This window comes from Balaenoptera ricei, chromosome 11 (assembly GCF_028023285.1).
Source record: "Balaenoptera ricei isolate mBalRic1 chromosome 11, mBalRic1.hap2, whole genome shotgun sequence".
Classification (NCBI taxonomy): Eukaryota; Metazoa; Chordata; class Mammalia; order Artiodactyla; family Balaenopteridae; genus Balaenoptera; species Balaenoptera ricei.
Genome location: NC_082649.1, coordinates 71,791,630 through 71,811,133, shown reverse-complemented (window position 1 = coordinate 71,811,133; position 19,504 = coordinate 71,791,630). Strand labels below are relative to the sequence as shown.

The 19,504-nt window shown below is 41.6% G+C and overlaps 1 protein-coding gene across 1 annotated transcript in view; it reads left to right on the top strand.

The window, feature by feature from the left end:
• CHDH (choline dehydrogenase) overlaps positions 1-18,986 on the top strand; it is a 60,851-nt gene extending 41,865 nt beyond the window's left edge. The window contains exons 5-8 of the mRNA XM_059939930.1: positions 496-630; positions 16,963-17,105; positions 17,578-17,680; positions 18,433-18,986. Of these exons, the coding sequence (XP_059795913.1) occupies positions 496-630; positions 16,963-17,105; positions 17,578-17,680; positions 18,433-18,851 (800 nt within the window). The 3' untranslated portion in view covers positions 18,852-18,986. The remainder of the gene's footprint in view (positions 1-495; positions 631-16,962; positions 17,106-17,577; positions 17,681-18,432) is intronic.
• Positions 18,987-19,504: the final 518 nt, after the last annotated feature.

Sequence of the window (19,504 nt, the reverse complement as noted above, 5' to 3'; positions counted from 1 at the left end):
GTCCCTCTTGCCCTCTCTTATAACTCAAGCTCCCAGAGCTTGAGGCTTTATCATAAGAGGTCTTTGAAAGTGCTGGTCCATGACAGTGACCTGCCCAGTGTCCCCTTGAGCTTGGATGGGCTCATGCTGGGTCTGCGCAGCGTGACGGGCCTGCTTCCCTCCTTCCCCAGGCCAGGGGTGAGGGTGCAGGGTCAGCCATTCCGGGGCAGCTCACTGAGTGGTGCCAGCTGGAGGCGTGGGCACTGCCCCGGTGGAGGGTGCTGCTTAGCAGGAAGGCACCTGGATGGTTACAGGTGCTGCCCTGGGAGCGAGTGTCAAGCAGCATCTGAGAGGGCCAGACATGGCTGGGAGTGAGGGAATGGTGTCCCTGGGAATGAGCAGGAGCTGGCCTGGCAGATAAGTGGGTGGAGGAAAAGTTTTCAAAACCAGGGCATGTTGAGAGGCCAGCTAAGCCCCTTTGGGAGACATTCTCCTAACCAGCCCCTCTGGTTTCAGGAGTTGGCCAGAACCTCCAAGACCACCTGGAGATATACATCCAGCAGGCATGCACCTCCCCCATCACCCTCCACTCAGCACAGAAGCCCTTGAGGAAGGTCCGGATTGGCCTGGAGTGGCTCTGGAAGTTCACAGGTGGGTGTGCTCATCCATGACTTTGGGGGAGATGTTCTGTGGGCAGCACAGCCTCCCTCCTAAGGTGCTTAGCCCGGGCTGTGGCTCCAGATTGCCAGTTCAAAGCTGAGCTATGCCATTTATTTCAGCTCTCTGAGCCTCAGTTTTCCCATCTGCAAAATGGGGATATGCAGTTCCTGTGTGGCAGGTTGGTGTGAGGACCAGACGTGATACACAGGGCTTGCCCGGGGTGAGACTCTGCAGGGGCTGGGTGCTGCCCTTCCTGATGGATGGATAGGGATGGCCTCATCCTGGACACTGCCTGGGGCCCAAGGGGCCAGGAGAAAATGCAGAGAAAGGGCACTTGACGCTGGACTACAGCTTCTATTTCTCAGCATTTTCTATGCGGTTTCTAGCTGGGTCTCAGAGCACTGTGTTTGGCCAGGAAGTAGTGCTTCGAAATCTTATTCACTCAGCATGCATTTCTTGCATACCTACCTTGTGCTGTTCTACATGGTGAGAAGTGCTAATTAGGCAGGTTTTCTTAGGGAGTTTACGCTCTAGTGGAGACAATGGAAGGAAACTAAGTAAACATGCTAAGTTTTAAGTACAGTGAAGGAATAATGTGGATGTTAAACTAGAGAATGGTGGCAGGGGGGTCTGTTAGGCAGGAAGAATATGTGCAGAGGCCCCGGGGCTAGGCATTTGGTGTGCTTGAAGAATGAATTTGTTGGGCCAGGGAGACTGCAGCACCTTGAGGAGGAGGCGGTGCAGGTGTTGCAGGCCCTTCCAGGTCCCGAGAGTAAGCTCTTGTCTAACACTCGGAAAGGAACTGTCCGATGAGACACACGTACTGACAAAGCAAAAGACTTTATTGGGAAGGAACCCCAAGGCGGAGAGCCTTGGGGAACCCAGGAGAACTGCTCTGCCACGTGCCTCGCAGTCTCAGGTTTTATGGTAATGGGTTAGTTTCTGGGTTGCCTCTGGCCAGTCATCTCACTTGGTCCATAGTCTGACTCAGGGTCCTTGCTGGTGGTGCATGCGTCTCTCAGCCAAGATGGATTCCAGCGAGAAGGACTCTGGGAGATTGGTCTTCTCCCTCTCTTGCCCCTCCCGAATTCTCCTGGGAGATATGTTAGCTTTACTGTTGAGACTTCCCGTTTTGATGCTAATGCCTTTCAAATTATGAAAATTATTAATATTACTGCCATTAGTGAAATAAATGAGCCTATGGATGAGACAGTATTTCATGTTGTGTAGGCATCTGGGTAGTCGGAATATTGTCATGGGATTCCAGATAGACCCAGGAAATGTTGTGGGAAGAAGGTTATATTTACAGCTACAAATATACTTTACAAAGTGAATTTTTGCTCATGTTGAGTTGAGTGTATAACCTGACAGAATAGTGGGAATCAATGTACGAAGCCTCCCATAATAGTGAATACTGCTCCTGTTGATAACATGTAGTGGAAGTGTGCGACTACATAATATGTATCGTGAAGGGCAATGTCTAGTGATGAGTTAGCTAGGACAATTCCTGTTAATTCACCTACTGCAAAAAGGAAAATGAAGCCTAGGGCTCATATTATGGTGGGAGATCATTTGATATTACCTCCATGAAGGGTTGCTAGTCAACTAAATACTTTTACTCCTGTGGAAATAGCAATAATTATAATGGCTGATGTAAAATATGCTCGTGTGTCAACATCTGTACCTACTGTAAACATATGGTGAGCTCATACAATGAATCCTAAAAATTCGATTGATATTATGGCTCATACTTACCTATATATCCAAAAGTCTCTTTTTTTTTTCCTGAATAATAATTTACAATATGTGAGATTATTCCAAATCCAGGTAAAATCAGAATATAGACTTCAGGTTGTCCGAAGAATCAGAATAGGTGTTGATATAAGATTGGATCACCCCCTCCCACGGGGTCAAAAATGGTTGTGTTTGGGTTTCAGTCTGTTAATAGCATAGTAATTCTGGCTGCTAATACAGGTAATGATAATAGCAGCAATACAGCTGTAATTAAAACTGATCATTACAAATAATGGTGTTTGATGTTGGGGTATAGTGGGTGGCTTTATATTAATAATCGTAGTAATAAAATTAATAGCACCTAAAATTGAGGAGACACCTGCTAGATGTAGGGAAAAGATAGTAAGGTCTACTGAAGCTCCAGCATGGGCTAGGTTTCCAGCTAAGGGTGGATATACAGTTCAGCCTCTACCAGCACCGGCTTCAACTATTGATGATGCAAGTAGTAGTAGGAAGGAGGGTGGAAGTAATCAGAAGCTTGTATGATTTATATGGGGAAAGGCTATATCGGGTGCCCCAGCATTCGTGGGACTGACTAGTCAGTTTCCGAAGCCTCCAATTGTGATAGGCATAACTATAAAAAAAATTATTACAAATGCGTGGGCTGTTACAAGTACATTGTAAATCTGATCATCTCCTAGCAGTGTTCCGGGTTAGCCTAATTCAGCATGAATTAACAGGCTTAAGGCAGTGTCTACTATTCCAGCCCAAGCACCGAACAGTAAATATAAGGTACTGATATCTTTATGGTTAGTTAAGAATAGTCAGCAGTTTATGAATGTAGGTAAAATGGCTGAGTAAGCATTAGACTGTAAATCTAAAGACAGGGGTTGAGTCCTCTTTTTGCCAAGTGCTGTGGTGAATTTTACATATTGAATTGCAAATTCAGAGAAGCAGCTTCAATTCTGCTGGGGCTTCTTCCGCTTTTTTTTTTTTTTCTTCCTGGCAGCAGGAGAAGTAGATTGAAGCCAGTTGACTAGGGTATTTAGGTGTTAACTAAAAGTTTCGTGGGAAATGTAATCCCACCAATCTAGTGAGGATTTAGCTTAAATTAAAGTGTTTGATTTGCATTCAATTGATGTAGGATATAGTCTTGAAATCCTTATTGAGCAGGAATTAAGTAACTTATACTTGCTTAGTGCTTTGAAGGCTCTTGGTCTGTGTAACCTAAACTCCTAGTCCAATACTGAAAGGACTGGTGTAAGGGATAAGAGTATTGTGGATATTACAATTACTGTTGGTAGGAAAGTTGTTTTGTCAAATCAAATTGTCATTTTACTTTTATATTATTTATAGAGGGAAATATAGTTAGTGCTGTAGAATACATGAGTCGTATGTAGAAGTACAGATTGAGTAACGCTGTGATGGCTATTAGTGTGGGTAAAATAATATTGTTATTTTTTTGTTTTTTCTTGAATAAGTATTCATTTTGGCATAAATCCTGATAGTGGAGGAAGACCTCCTATTGATAATAGGGTGATGAGAATGAGGGTTGTAATAATGGGTATTTTATTTTGTGTGTGATAGTGTGGTGGTGACTGAGCTGTAAATGAATAGTATGAATATGGTAAGTGTTATTATGATATATATTAGTAGGTTTAGGATTGTTATAGTTGGGTTTTACAGTATAATGGCTGTTATTCACCCTATGTGAGCAATTGATGAATAAGCTATAATTTTTCATTGTTGGGTTTGGTTTAGTTCACCTCATCCTCCAATTATAATAGATGGTATGAATATGGATAATATTAGGTTTAGGCTGATGGATGGTGAGATTTGGTATAATACTGACAAGGGTGCAAGTTTTTGTCATGTTAATAAGATTAAGCATGCTGTTAATGAGATGCCTTGTGTAACTTCAGGTACTCAGAAGTGGAATGGAGATAGTCCTAGTTTTATGGTTAGGGCTATTGCTATTACTATAGATGCTGTTGGATTAAAGATTTTTGTTAATAGTTCATTGGCTGGAGTATAATAGGTTAATGATAATGGTTATTATAAGTAATATGGATGCGGTAGCTTGTGTTAGAAAATATTTAGTGGATGCTTCTATAGCTCATGCGTTAAACATTTTTATTGTAATGGGAATAATGGCTAGTATACTTATTTCAAAACTGATTCAAATAAGTAGTCAGTGGGAGCTAGTTATTACAATTATGGTCTCTGAGATAATGGTTGTTAGGATGATGATAAAGATGATGGAGTTTAATAGTACGAGAAGGATATAAACCAATATTTTCGGGGCATGGGCCCAATAACTTATTTAACTGACCTTACTATATATTATGGTGTAATGTGGTAGCACGAAGAATTTTGAATTCTTAAGCATAGGTTCAGTTCCTATGATTCTAGAAATAAGAGCGTTTAAACCTCTATAATATACTCTATCAGAGTAACTCTTTTATCAGACATATTTCTTATGTTTGTGGAGGAGTGCTCGACGTTGTAATAGGTAGTGAGACATGTCATATGCAGATGGCTAGCGTTAGTAGTCAGAAGTTTTTTCAAAGTAGATGTATTAGTTGATCGTATCAGAGTCGAGAGTAGGATGCTTGAATTCATAGGAAAGAAATTGTTAGTAATAGTGTTTTGATGATAAGGTTGGTTTTGTATAGTTCTGGTATGTAGGGGTTATGGAACGCTCTTAGAAATAGGATCGTTGAGGAAATGTTTATTATGATAATGTTGGCGTATTCTGCTAAGAAAAATATGACAAATGGGTCTGCTGCATATTCTGTGTTGAAGCCTGATACAGGTTCAGATTCTCCTTCTGTTAGGTCAAAGGGAGCTCGGTTAGTTTCTGCTCGAGTGGAAATAAATTATATTATAGCTAAGGGTCATGATGGGAAAATTTTTCATAAATGCTCTTGTGTTGTGATGGAGGTTGAGAGGGTAAAAGACCTGTTTCTTAAGAGGACTGATAAAAGAATAATTGCTAGTGTTACTTCATATGAAATTGTTTGTGCTACTGCTTGTAGGGCTTCAATTAATGCGTATTTTGAGTTGGAAGCCCATCCGGATCATAAAATGGAGTATACAGCTAGGCTTGATACAGCTAGCATAAATAATACTCCTAGATTTATATTAATAAGGGGGTAACGTATGGGTAGGGGAATTCATATGTTTAGGGCTAGGGTTGGTGCAATGATAAATATGGAAATGGAGGATGTAGCTGGTCGTAGTGGTTCTTTAGTGAATAATTAGACTGCATCAGCAATGGGCTGTAATAGGCCACATGGTCCTACGATATTTGGCCCTTTTTGAAGTTGCATATAACCTAAAATTTTTCGTTCAATTAATGTTAGGAATGCTATGGCTAGAAGAATGGGGATAACACATATTAAGATATTAATTATAAACATTTTGTTAAGGGAGAGGATTTCAACCTCTGGTTATAAAGGTTTAAGTTTTACGCAATTACCGGGCTCTGCCACCTTAACAAACCCTGGTCTTGAGTAATATATTATATGTATTAATTAAATTAAGATTATATCATTAATTGGTTTTAAGGCACTTTTTAAAGTGGGCCTTATTTCTCTTGTCCTTTCATACTGGGAGAACTATATAATAGATAGAAACCGGTCTGAACTCAGATCATGTAGGACTTTAATCATTGAACAAACAAACCTTTAATAGCGGTTACAGCATTGGGGTGTCCTGATCCAACACTGAGGTCATAAACCCTGTTGTTGATATGAACTCTAGAATAGGATTGAGCTGTTATCCCTAGGGTAACTTGTTGATCAATTTTTTGGATCAATTAGTGATGATATGTTTTGACTGGTAAGTCTAGACTTTAATCACTCAGAGCCTTTTTTGTGTTCCAAGGTCACCCTAACCAAAATTGTCAACCCATATAAAATTTTGTTATCCCTTGGTGGTTTAGTTAGGTTTTTTTTGCTTAATTAATTAAAGCTCCATAGGGCCTTCTCGTCTTATTTTGTTATTCCCACCTCTTCACAGTAAGGTCAATTTCACTGATTGAAAGTAAGAGACAGTAAAACCCTCGTGTGGCCATTCATACAAGTCCTTAGAGAACAAATGATTATGCTACCTTTGCATGGTCAGGACACTGCGGCCATCTAACAGTTGTCACTGGCCAGGCAGTGCCTCTAATACTAGTTATGCTAGAGGTGATGTTTTTGGTAAACAGACAGGGTTTGTGTTTGCCAAGTTCTTTTTACTTTTTTTAATCTTTCCTTGAGTGCCTGCCTGTGTTGGATTAACAGTGTTTAATAAATAATTTAATGTTGAGTTGTATTTATTTACTGTTAATTATCAGTATATTATTAGTTACTGATGTAAACTTATGCAAGGAGAAATACTTCTTGTTGCTCATAATAACATTATTACCTCTGTCGGTCAATAGATTAGTCCAGTACAAATCTAGGAGTTGATTTGCTTGTTATTGGTATTAAAGTTATTGTTGAGCTTGAACACTTTAATTGGTGGCTGCTTTTAAGCCAACTATGGTGTTGTTTGTCTTTACTCTCTAGATAAGATTGTATCCATTTCTAAAAAGCTGTACCAATTTAGATAACATTGTAAAATACATTAAAATTTATAATTATTTTGGTAATTTTTAAAGTTGAACTGAAATTCTTTTCCTGGACAACCAGCTATCACCAGGCTCGTTAGGTTTGTCACCTCTACTTATAAATCTTCTCACTATTTTGCTACATAGATGAGTTTCTTCTAATAAACTGTTCATAAGTAGCTCCTCTGGTTTCGCCATATTTAACTTAAGTTCTTTGTTAGATGTTCCCTAGTTAAATCATTATGCGAAAGGTACAAGGGGTAAACTTTGCATTTTGTTACTTTTAATGCTTTTTTCATCATTCCCTTACAGTACCTTCTCTATAGCGCCAGAGGATATTTTAAATTTCTATCCCCTATACTTTAAATGTTGAGTGAATGTTTTATTTAGTCTGCTTATATTAGTAGATATGGGGAGAGGTGTTGGGCTAGATTTAATTCAGAGTATTCATAAATTATGAAATCTAGGTGTAAACTAGGTGCTTTATTTAAGCTATGCTTTGATTATCCAAGCTCACTTTCCAGTATGCTTGTTACGACTTGTCTCCTCTCGTATGATTAGTATTTGCTGATAGATTATAGGAAATTATTATAATACTTGACAAGGGTGATGGGCAGTGTGTGCGTGCTTCATGGCCTTATTCAATTAAGCACTCTGTTCTTAATTTACTACTAAATCCTCCTTTGGTTTTTAGTTTTCATAATTCGTGTGTGAGAAATATATTCTTGAAATAGAAAATGTAGCCCATTTCTTCCCATCCTGTAGGTTACACCTTGACCTAACGTCTTCATGTATGATAATTATGCTTGCTTTTATTCTTTTTTAGAGTTTGCTGAAGATGGCGGCATACAGACTGAATTAGCCAGGGCTGGCGGGCTGGCGGGGTTGATCGATTGTGAAACAGGCTGCTCTGGAAGGGTGGGAGGCACCGTCCAGTCCTCTGAGTTTTCAGCTGTTGCTAGTAGAACTCTGGCAAATAATTTTGTTCTTGCAGTTATTTGGGTTTAGGGCTAAGCATAGTGGGGTATCTAATCCCAGTTTGGGTCTTAGCTGTCCTGTAGTCAGGAAATACTAAAGTCACCTTCGTAGTTTATTTTAGTTATGGCTTTTTATGGCTTAGTTAAAAATTAACTTCATTTTACATCACTCTTTAACACACTTTACACCGATTTTCTATTAATTTGGGTTAATTATATGACCACGGTGGCTGGCAGAAAATTTACCAACCCTAGTTAATATAACTTAGTCGAACTTTCGTTTATGGCTTAATCTTTATCACTGCTGTTTCCCATGGGGTGTGGTTAAGCAAGGCATTATGAGCTACTCATATTAGTGTGCTTGACGCCTGCTCCTTTTAATCTTAATGATTTAGAGGGCATTCTCACTGGGGCACAGATGCTTACATGTGAATTTTATTAAAAATTAAAAGAAAGGCTGGGACCAAGCCTATGTGTTTATGGACTTGGTAAACTCATCTGGGCATTTTCAGTGCCTTGCTTTAGATTTTAAGCTACACTAACAAGCTGTTTTTACATAGTGAAGTAACATGTATATGGTTGTTTTATGTGGTTTATGTTGGATTTAGTGTTAAAATTTCGATAAAAGTGGTCTATATAAATGGTAAATATCTAAGTAGTTGATTGGTATGATTGGGGTTTATTTTCTAGGTCTATCTAATTCTGAGCATTCAGCTCATGTTTATTGAGTAGATGGCTAAGTTCCATGTATTTATATGTTTTTGCCTTGTTTTGGGGGTTTGGCAAGGCATTATAGGCATGTAGAGCATGGGATGTAGTGGGGGGTAAAGAGGGTTTGTTAAACAGGTTATTCATCTGTTTACTGCATGTGTGTGTGTACGTACGTGTACGTGTGTGTATGTGTGTCCGTAATTTCCTTATGGCCTGTAACCATTGATTGAATAACACCTTATGGTTGATGATGTTGGTAAATAATATTCAATTAAAGTCCAGCTACAACTTATTTGACTGTGTTAAGGCCTCAGATGGCCATAGCTGAGTCACAGCATCCCTTTAAAAATTAAAAATTAGCAAATGCGTGAAATCACAGTTATGTGTAAGCATGGGCTGATTAGTCGTTGGTCCGACGAGATGTCTTATTTAAGAGGAAAGAGTGGGCTCTTTCAGGTGAGATGGCCCTGAAGTGAGAACCACTTGTCTGATAGAGTTCATTAGTAGAAACCGCCACAAGTTATGGGCCTGGAGCGAGAAGAGGGACACCCCAAGCGGGTTGGTGGTTTCACGCAGCCTGCTGGTTACACTTGTGATGTATTGGATATGGTACACACGTTGACTAGAATTGATTTGACTTAATGTGCTGTGTACTGTCAGTAAGATAATGTACATGCTTATAAGCATGGGGTAAATAATTAATGTACGATTGTACATATAATGTACTGTGTACTGTCAGTAAGATAATGTACATGCTTATAAGCATGGGGTAAATAATGCACATTATACATATAATGCATTATGTACGATATGGTATTAGGTACATATTAATGTGGTAGTGCATATATGCACGAAGTACATAGTAGTTTATGGTAAAAAGAGGTTATTTTTAAAAAAAAAAAAGAGGTTATTTTAATACTGACATGGTACTTAATAATCTTGTAAATGTCCCATAACAAAGTTTCAGGGAATGGTTTAAGTAGGATTTCAGTTTTGGGTGCTGATGGTGGATCTGGAGCTTCTTCCTTGAGTCTTAGGGAGAGAATGTTATTCTCCTTTTCTGGTTTACAAGACCAGGGTAATAGATATACTACAAACACTCTTCATTTCAGGAGATTATTTTCAGTGATGCTAGTTACTGACATTAGTACCCGAATTAAAAAGAAATATAAAATAGATGCTAGTTGTCTGATAGTAAAGAAGGGGTATTCCACGGGTTGTCCTCCAATTCATGTTAGTGTTAATAGGTCTGCTACTAGTACTCAAAATAGGCATTGGCTGAGAGATCGAAATATTATGGTTTAGAGGTCAAAATGTTATGCTTCGTTGTCTAGATGTATGGAGTATTGGGATGAGTGCTAGAATTAAGACTGAAAAGATTAGGGCCAATACTCCTCCTAGTTTATTGGGGATTGATCGCAGGATTGCATATGCAAATAGGAAGTACCAGTCTGGCTTGATATGGGTGGTGTTTTGAGAGGGTTTGCTGGGGTATAGTTATCAGGGTCTCTTAATAAATTGGGCGAAAATACCACTAACATTATTAGTGCTATAACTAGTAATAAGGCACCTAGATGTCTTTGATTGTATAGTAGGGGTGAAATGGAATTTTGTTACATCAGATGAGATTCCTGTGGGGTTATTAGATCCTGTTTTGTGAAGTAATAGTAAGGGGACAGCTGTTAGTGCTGCAATAATGAATGGGAGAATAAAATGGAAAGCAAAGACGCGTGTAAGAGTTGCTTTATCTACTGAAAAGCCACCTCAGATTCATTTGACAAGGCTTGTGCCGATATATGGAATTGCTGAGAGGAGATTAGTAATAACTGTTGCCCCTCAGAATATTTGTTCTCAAGGTAAGACATAGCCTGTAAATACTGTGGCTATGACTGTAAATAATAAGATGATTCCAATGTTTCATGTTTCTAAAAAAGCATAGGATCCATAATACAAGCCTCATCCTATGTGAATAAATAGGCAAATAAAAAATATGGACGCTCCATTTGCATGTAGGTATCGGATAACTCACCCATAGTTTACATCTCGGCAGATATGTTTTACCAATGAGAAAGCGGTTATTATGTCTGATGTGTAATGTATTGCTAGGAATAAGCCTGTTAAGATTTGTAATACTAAACAAATGGAACCGAGATCTCATCATGATGAAATGTTTGATGGGGCTGGAAGATCAATAAATGCACTGTTAATAATTTTTATTAATGGGTGTGATGTTGGTCATTAGTGTTCTTATAGTTGAATAACAACGATGATTTTTCACGTCATTGGCCATGTAAGAATAATGATAACATACACTGTATTTATTTTAAGTACTATTTTTGTAATTAGTTTGGTGGGGTTTTCTTCAAAACCTTTGCCTATTTATGGTGGACTTGGGTTGATTGTGGGTGTTGGTTGTGGGACTGTGTTGAATTTTGGAGGCTCATTTTTGGGTTTATGTAGGGGGGATGTTGGTAGTGTTTGGTTATACAACAGCTATAGCTACTGAGCAGTATCCTGAGGTTTGAGTTTCTAAGAAGACTGTTTGAGGTATATTTCTTTCAGGGTTGATAATATAATTTTCAATGGTATTTTATGTTTTAAAAGATGAGGAGGTGGAGATTGTATTTCAAGTTTAACAGGCTAGAGGACTGAGTGGATTATAATACAGGTGATTCTGGACTTTTTAGTGAAGAGGCTGTAGGAATTGTGGCATTGTACAGTTATGGTGCTTGATTAGTGACTGTCACTGGTTGGTCATTGCCTATTGGTGTTGTAGTTACTATAGAGGTTACTCATGGTAATTAAATAGAACTATGTTTAGGGTGAGGGTAAAGAGGAATGAGAGAAAATATAGTTTGATTAGGCCTTTTTGGTCTGATACTAGCGTAGAAAATTTTATTTGAATGAGGGAGGTAGTTTTTGGTAAAATACTTTCTAGTTAGATTAAATCTAGGAGGGATGATGCTGATATGCTTCTTCCCATATCTAGAGTTACACTGTAACAATCATTGATCTCATATGTAACTATATATCATCATTTTACCAGAGGCTCAGTCACATATTTGGTAATGAAAGAAACAACAATTTTGTAAAACAGGCAATATAAAAAATAATATAGCTAGCAGTATTAGTAAGGTCATACGTAAAAATTTAAGTCAAGAACTTCCATTAGGGGCAGCCCAGTATATCCCAGTTCATCTGACTTAGTCTGTTGTGTACCAATTCTTATCTTGAAGGGACATTATATATTGGCATTGTCCATAAGGCATCCAGCCCAATTTCCTAGTGTTACTAGGCTGGTTATCCCTAGTATGGTTTGTATGGTTTAATTTCCCCAACATAAGGGAGCCTTTAAATTTAAATGACCATAGCCTGGTGTTAACCTTCTGGTTGCAGATCATGGAGCATCTGATCTTCATCCAAAGATAGATTACTGAGTTAAGCTTCAGCAACAAATTTAGAGTGTCCTTTTAATAATTCAATTAAACTTTGCAACAATATAACATAACAGCAAGGAACTATCTGAGAAGTGAGTCTTAGTGAATACAGACCTCAATAAACAGAATTAGAATTTGATATCCACTGAAACGTCTCTTTCTCCCTAAAATTACCCTCATTTTTATCAGATATAGCCAAATCAAGATTAATTTGTCTGCAAATTAAGTTTGATAAAAGGCCTCCCAAGGCCAGGAAAGCCACGCCAAGGGCCTGTCACAGATTTTGCCTTATAGATTTAGGTGAATCCCTCCCTTTTTGAGGTCCGCAAAATAACTTGAGATTCCTGCACCTGTTAGGAGGTGGCTTTACTAATTTATCTTATAAAGCTGCTGGGAACCTAAGAGTTTCCAATCTATGGAGGGATCAGGTACAAAGAAAAGAGAAGTGTTTCAATTCTGCTTACAAAGGTACAATTTACCAAATTGCTATAAGTCATAATTAGTTTGAGGGGGTTTCTTTATATCTGGAAAACACAGATTAAAAGCTAGTAATGTTTCAGACAGAAACCATAAAAATTATAACCACATTCATCAGTTTACTCAATCCTATGTAACTAATCCTTTTTGTTAACAGTTTCCATTAGACTGTTAAAAAAATATCTTACCTGGGACTTCCCCGGTGGTCCAGTGGTTAAGACGCCAAGGGTTCCATCCCTGGTCGGGGAACTAAGATCCCACATGCCTCGCGGTGCAGTCAAAAATTAAATAAACAAATAAATAAATAAACAAACAAATACATAAATAAAATAGCTACTCAAAAAAAAAAGTCTTACCTAGTTTAGTAGTATGATTTAAACGTTATCAGAAACCTGTACTTGTCTAAAGCCCTTTCTGTGAATCTTCTTGAAGATGAAGCGGTTTTGCAAAGCATCAGTTTAACTGTCTGTGAATGACAAAAAGTCTTAAAAAGGCATGGTTAAAGATCTGATTACAATGTTTTTGACAAAGAAGCTTAACCAAGTTTCTGTCACATACAACATTTTAAGATAACTAATATTATAACAATACCAGGACATATCCAAATTTCAGAAACTTTATATAATTTCTAGAATGTGTATATTAATAATATTTATCCATACAGTATATTCTAAGTAGGTTTATCACTAGTGTGATAATGCTCTCCATGTAATTTAACATACCAAATAATACTAGTTAAATATTTCTCTCTGAAATGCCTCAGAGACCCTCTAAAGTGTCCCAAAGTTAGCTGGAGGTCAAAAGAACTTTAATTAAAATTTGGTATTTGGGAAGTTTGTCAAAAGGTCTCAAAACACTTGGTCAAATAAGATCATAGGTCATTGTGAGATAATGCTTATTCCTTAACCAAAGTTACAAGAGATCTCAAAAGCAAATACAGATCACTTAAAGGCACGGAAACTCACACAATCTGTTATCAAAAGCAGCATTCCAAGGAAACTGTCCTCTTACTAAAGAGAGAAAACCAGATCCAGTCTTGAACCAGCCTGCTTTTAACAACAAAATTCACTTAATTAACTGTACTCTAAACAAACACTCCATCACTTTGTGTATCCATATTAGTCTGCCCCCCATTCTCTTCTCCATTGAGAAACAACCAGCTCTAAGACAGACTCACTTTCTTTTCCTTTAATAAAATGCAATTCCATTCTCATACCTTCTTCACTGCAAACACACATCCTACTTTCCTGCTGTACACTGAAATGCTTCCTTTATTATTTCTATTAGCTTTAATTACATGTTTAAAAATTAGAGCCCTCAACTCTTAAAAACCTTAATTTCTAGTGAAAACTAAGAGGTAAGCAATTATGAACTTTTTTTTTTTTTTTTTTTGGTTGCACTTGGTCTTAGTTGCAGCAGGCAGGCTCCTTAGTTGTGGCATGTGAACTCTTAGTGGTGGCTTGCATGTGGGATCTAGTTCCCTGATCAGGGATCGAACCCGGGCCCCCTGCATTAGGAACGCAGCATCCTAACGACTGCACCACCAGGGAAGTCCCAGCAATTATGAACTTTTACATTAGCATTCTGTAGATTGGTAAACATAAACACTAGTTATAATTTCTAAAAACATTTGCTTTCTTATACAGAACATCTCAGGGTGGCACCAATGGTGAATATTCCAGGGTGGCATATTCATTAATAGTCCTAAATACCTTTAGTTTCTCTGTTTAGTAATTGATGTCTCAGTATCTTGTTTTATTTGGGAATCACCTAGCTATTCAATAAACTTCCATCACTTAATTTAGAACAACTCTAAATTTCAAGTATATTTCCAAGTATCTGGAGAGATTATTCTCAAGTAGACATTCCTAAAATATAATTATTCCTAAAAAGTTCACCCAAAAGCTCTGATCTCACTTGTATTTAATTCACTTAAAAAATTTCATCATACCAAGTTATTTTCCTTGCTGACAAATTTCACACAGATATAATAAGATCTTATTTGACTTCTATTAAACCTAGGTTCAATAAAGGTATTATACTTAATGTTGATGACAAAGACATGTCTATTTAAATTAACAAACTTAAACTAAGTTTAATACCAGATATTGATTTAATACTGAATATTTCCCAGTTTACATGAACCTGAAATTAATTCTGGCCAGTTACCTTCTGTATTTTTGAAAATTTATATAAGTGCTAAATTTCCCTTAAGCCAATTAAATAGAGTTCATTAAAAAATTAGTTTTGGTAATAACATCCAAAGGTAAGAACATATATATAACGCACACAGATATATAGACAAACACAACCAGAGAGCTCAAAGCTTCATTTTCTAAACTTAGTTATAAATCAGGTATTATAAAACTCACTAGTTTATAAATAATGGTTGGAATAAGTAAAATTTAGAAAGCTTTCCTTCCACATTTTTTTTTTCCCCTCAATCTCAGGAATTATAGATGATCTAGATAAGATAAGTGATCCTGAGAGCCCTGGTCTCAAGGCACAGGGCGAGAAAAGCAAGTTCTCCCGGAGAAGTTGTTCCCTCAGGGTCAGAATTCTGAAAAGACGTTTTATCAAGCTTGCCTTTTCTAACTGTATATGCAAAAACAACCAGTTTTGGAATTTTCAAGAGTTTCACCTAAACCAGTTTTCTCTGGAGTCTAAAGAATATTCTGGCCACACAGTGTTATAATAAAATATCATCTTTTTCTTAGTCATAGGGTCATAGCTAAAATCTTTCCAGTCAGACAGAATTCTCCCAAGAGGGCTCTGCAGTGGAACAGAACCAGAATTTCCCATTTCATGAGGCAGAATGGCCATCACAAATCGCAACACAGAACAGAGTACAAAACACACAGAGGCATGGCTGTCCTGATCAGACACTGCCTTAAATACAAGATTGCAGTCTCTCAGAAAACCTCCTACAGAGACAGAGAACTTCAGATCTGAGTACTGACGAACAGAGTAAATGGAAATATCTCAGGTCGTCAGAGATTTCAAAGGGAGGAAAGGAGGGCAGGTTGAAAGAAGAGGGGAAGGAGGGGGGACAAAAGGGGTGGCCTTACGGACATCTCCTGCCACCTGCAGACGCCCAGGCGTTACGGGACTTTTCTCTGGGCTTCCAGGAAGGGAGGACAGGAACTCGGCCCTACCAGGAACCAGAGACCAGATAATTCAAGTTCTCTGCCCACCGGAGGTGATCAGGCTCTGGCGCTCAGATAACTGAGGCCCTTCAACCAGACTCCTGCATCCAGAAGAAAGGAGGGTAGGATAGGAAGCGTTGAGAAGAGGAAGGGGAGAGGGAAGGGCAAAGAGGTCAGCAACGTCTCTTGTTCCTTACCTGGGCGGGGCACTCTGGCCAGTCATCTGTGTCAGGAGGATATCAGGGACAAGAGGGTCCCAGTGGTGGCCTCTGGGTCTGGTCTGTCGGTAGGTGAGCTGGTGCCTGAGCAGTCAGGATGTCAGTCGTAGTGAAGAAGAGATTCCACCAGAGTCGCCAGCTGTTGCAGGAAGGGAGACCCCTTCCAGGGCCCGAGAGTGGGCTCTCGAGTGGTTAGGGAACCCTTAACCAAAACCACCCGCCTTGGCCAGGCACGATGATAGCCTCTTGCCTGAGGTGTCTCACAACAGGAGGTCCTGAAAAAGAACATGGTGCTGCTGGTGAAAACTAACCGGGAGGATTTGGGAGGGGCCAAAAGAGGGCAGAGACGACCAGCCTCCCAGAATCCTTCGCGCTGGGATCCATCTTGGCTGAGAGATGGCGCGTGCCACCAGGAAGGACCCTGAGTCAGACGATGGGCCAAGCAAGATGCTTGGCCAGAGACAACCTGGAAACTAACCCCATCACTGTAAAACCTGAGACTGTGAGCCACATGGCAGAGCAGTTCTCCTGGGTTCCCTTACTCTCCTGCTCTCTGCCCAGGGCGCCCCTTCCCAATAAAGTCTTTTGCTTTGTCAGCACGTGTGCCTCCTCGGACAATTCATTTCCGAGTGTTAGAGAAGAGCCCACTCTCGGGCCCTGGAAGGGGTTCCCCTTCCTGCAACAGTGGGAGGTTGGATGGAAGAGGGCCTTGACCTTGATCACGGCCTGTGTGTGAAGGGTGGGCTGCAGTAGGTTTGGGATGCCCATAGGACATCAGGTCCCACAGTCCAGTTGGCAGTGGTGGAGTCAGGGGAAGGGGCAAAGCTGAAGCCCCTTGGCATGGAGCTGATATCGAAAGCCATGGTGTTGGGTGAGCCCACCTGGGGGAAGGAGGACAGAGTCGAGGACTTGGGTCCAGGCACTAGAATACAGGCCAGGAAGAGGAGGAGGAAGTGCCCAGGAGGAGGCTGGCCCACCTGCCATGCCCAGACTTGCTCTTCTGCCTCATCGTCTTCTCATCCTCAGGGGATGGAGCCACGTCCCATCTGGAAACAGGTGGGTTCATCCGGAGCCAGCCTGGGGTCCCCCACCCGGACATCCAGTTCCACTTCCTCCCTTCCCAGGTGATCGACCATGGGCGGGTCCCCCCACAGCAGGAGGCTTACCAGGTGAGCAGGTCGTCTCCCCACTGCAGCAGCGCCTCCAGGGTGGGCGGCCCAGAAGGCGATGCCCTGCTCTCCAGCTGCTCAGAGCGTCTGAGGGGAGGGAAGGGGGGTGGGGAGCCAGAGGTAGAGTGAAGCAGACTGCGTGGTGCACAGCAAGGCCACACCCGCACCCAGCTCGGGGCAGAGGCACCGGGTCCTGAGTACTAGAAATGGACAATGAAGCCGGCTCTGCCAGCCCCTGAACATCTGAGCCATCAGGTATAAAGCCAGGGAGCAGGAGAGAGTGATTGAGGTGGTTTGATGCCTTTTGTGTGTGTTGGGGGTGGGATTGGTAAGATGCAGGTAGATTTTAAAATGTATCTGCTCTTAATTGACTCTGGGTGTTGAGTCCCACGGAGCACAGGAAACCCGGGGCCTCTCTAAATGACTAAGCTGGGGGGTTAACAGGGGTCACCGCCTCTCTGGGCTCTTCCAGGTGCATGTGGGGACCATGCGGGGCACGAGCGTGGGCTGGCTCAAACTGAGAAGTGCCAACCCCCATGACCACCCTGTGATCCAACCCAACTACTTGTCAACAGGTAATTCAGCCACTGCTGTCTCTCCCAGACCTGGGCTTGTTGGGTCATTGATGGATTGATTGAATGAATGAATGCCTTTATGGGGTTCATATTTGTCCCTGAATCTCACCCCTGGACCCCATTTTTGAGACTCAAGTCACATTCTGTCCTCCCTCCACCCCATTATCCCGGGCTGTAAACTTGCACGTGTTGCTATGTGGTGTCCTCGGTCACTTGAACTAACCCTGACACACCATTTTACACAGTAGGCAGGATTTGCAGCTTCCAGAACAATCTACCAAGAGACGCAAGGAGATCTGGCTGTGTATAGATAGCTCACAGAACATTTTTCTTACTGTTCCTGTGAGTATCTTCTAAAAGCAAATTACACTCCTGGGCCTGCCTCTTTATGCACAGCAAAACCGCACGGTCCCCACTGGGCAGGTTTTGCCCAATAATACTCACACTGTGGCAGAGGCAGGACGTGTAGTCTTCTATTTTATAGATAAGAAAATTCAGATCCCCGATTTAAACGTAGGGCCTCTGGGGCAAGCTGTGTCCATCTAGAATGCTGTCTGTTTGGGCTTCGTGGGACTCTGCTTGGTTGCACTGCAACTGCTGATGGGTAGGTGACAAAGCAACCTGGTGGCTCGGACCTCCATGTCCCTCAACTGTCCCCTTGGGCAGCTTCTTGAGCCTCTCCCAGTGGAGAATCTTCCAGCGAGGCCAGCATGGTAAGAGGAGGCATCTAACCTGTTTCTTCTCCTTGACAGAAACTGACATCAATGACTTCCGTCGGTGTGTGAGGCTGACCAGAGAAATTTTTGCACAGAAAGCTCTGGCACCGTTCCGGGGGAAGGAGCTCCAGCCAGGAAGCCACGTCCAGTCGGATAAGGAGATAGACGCCTTTGTGCGGGCAAAGGCAGACAGCGCCTACCACCCATCGTGCACCTGCAAGATGGGCCAGCCTTCCGACCCCATGGCAGTGGTGGACCCACAGACCAGGGTCCTCGGGGTGGAAAACCTCAGGGTGGTCGACGCCTCCATCATGCCCAGTGTGGTCAGCGGCAACCTAAACGCCCCCACCATCATGATCGCAGAGAAGGCAGCCGACATCATCAAGGGGCGGCCAGCTCTCTGGGACGAGGCTGTCCCTGTCTACAAGCCCAGGACCCTGGCCACCCAGCGCTGAGGCTGTCCCTGAGAAAGAAGGCTCAGCACAGCCCTTGCGCCAAATGTGCTTTCCTGGATCTCTCTAGAATGTTACAATTTGATGGCCAAGAATTGGATAATTTCTTAAGAAATGAAACCAGTATTGGTCAGTGAATCGGGTTCTTTCTTCCCAGCATGTCCCTGGAGGCCCTGTGGGGAAGGCCGGCATTCTGGCTGGGGCCCCTCCTCCCTGCCTCCTGGTAGGACAGCAAAGGGGACGGGAGGCCGGTGGAGAATGGGTAACTCTGGCCAGGTCCTTGTCTTGTGTTCCGCGGCGCTCTCCAACCCAGAGTCCTGCTGTGTTCCTGGGTCCTGATAGGACTTGAGGAAAGTGGTTCTCTCCCAGGCTCCCTCTGGAGGCAAGCCCGTCCAAGAGCAGGGTGCTTGCACCGAGGCCGGGGCACCCTCCCCCTCAGGCTGAAAGCTGCAGCGGAGGCCGAGAGTCCCACAGGAGTTAGGGAGCGTGGAGCTCAGCTGGGATGTGTGCACAAGCCTCCAGTGTCCAGAGGGAAAGCTGCCTGCTGGAAGAAACAGGCTTCTCCTTTCTCTGCCGCTTCCTGATTTCACTCCCAGAGTGAGGCAGGAACTGGTGCTCAGTTGGGTCCCTCTGAGGGGCTTGCAGCCCTCCTCTCT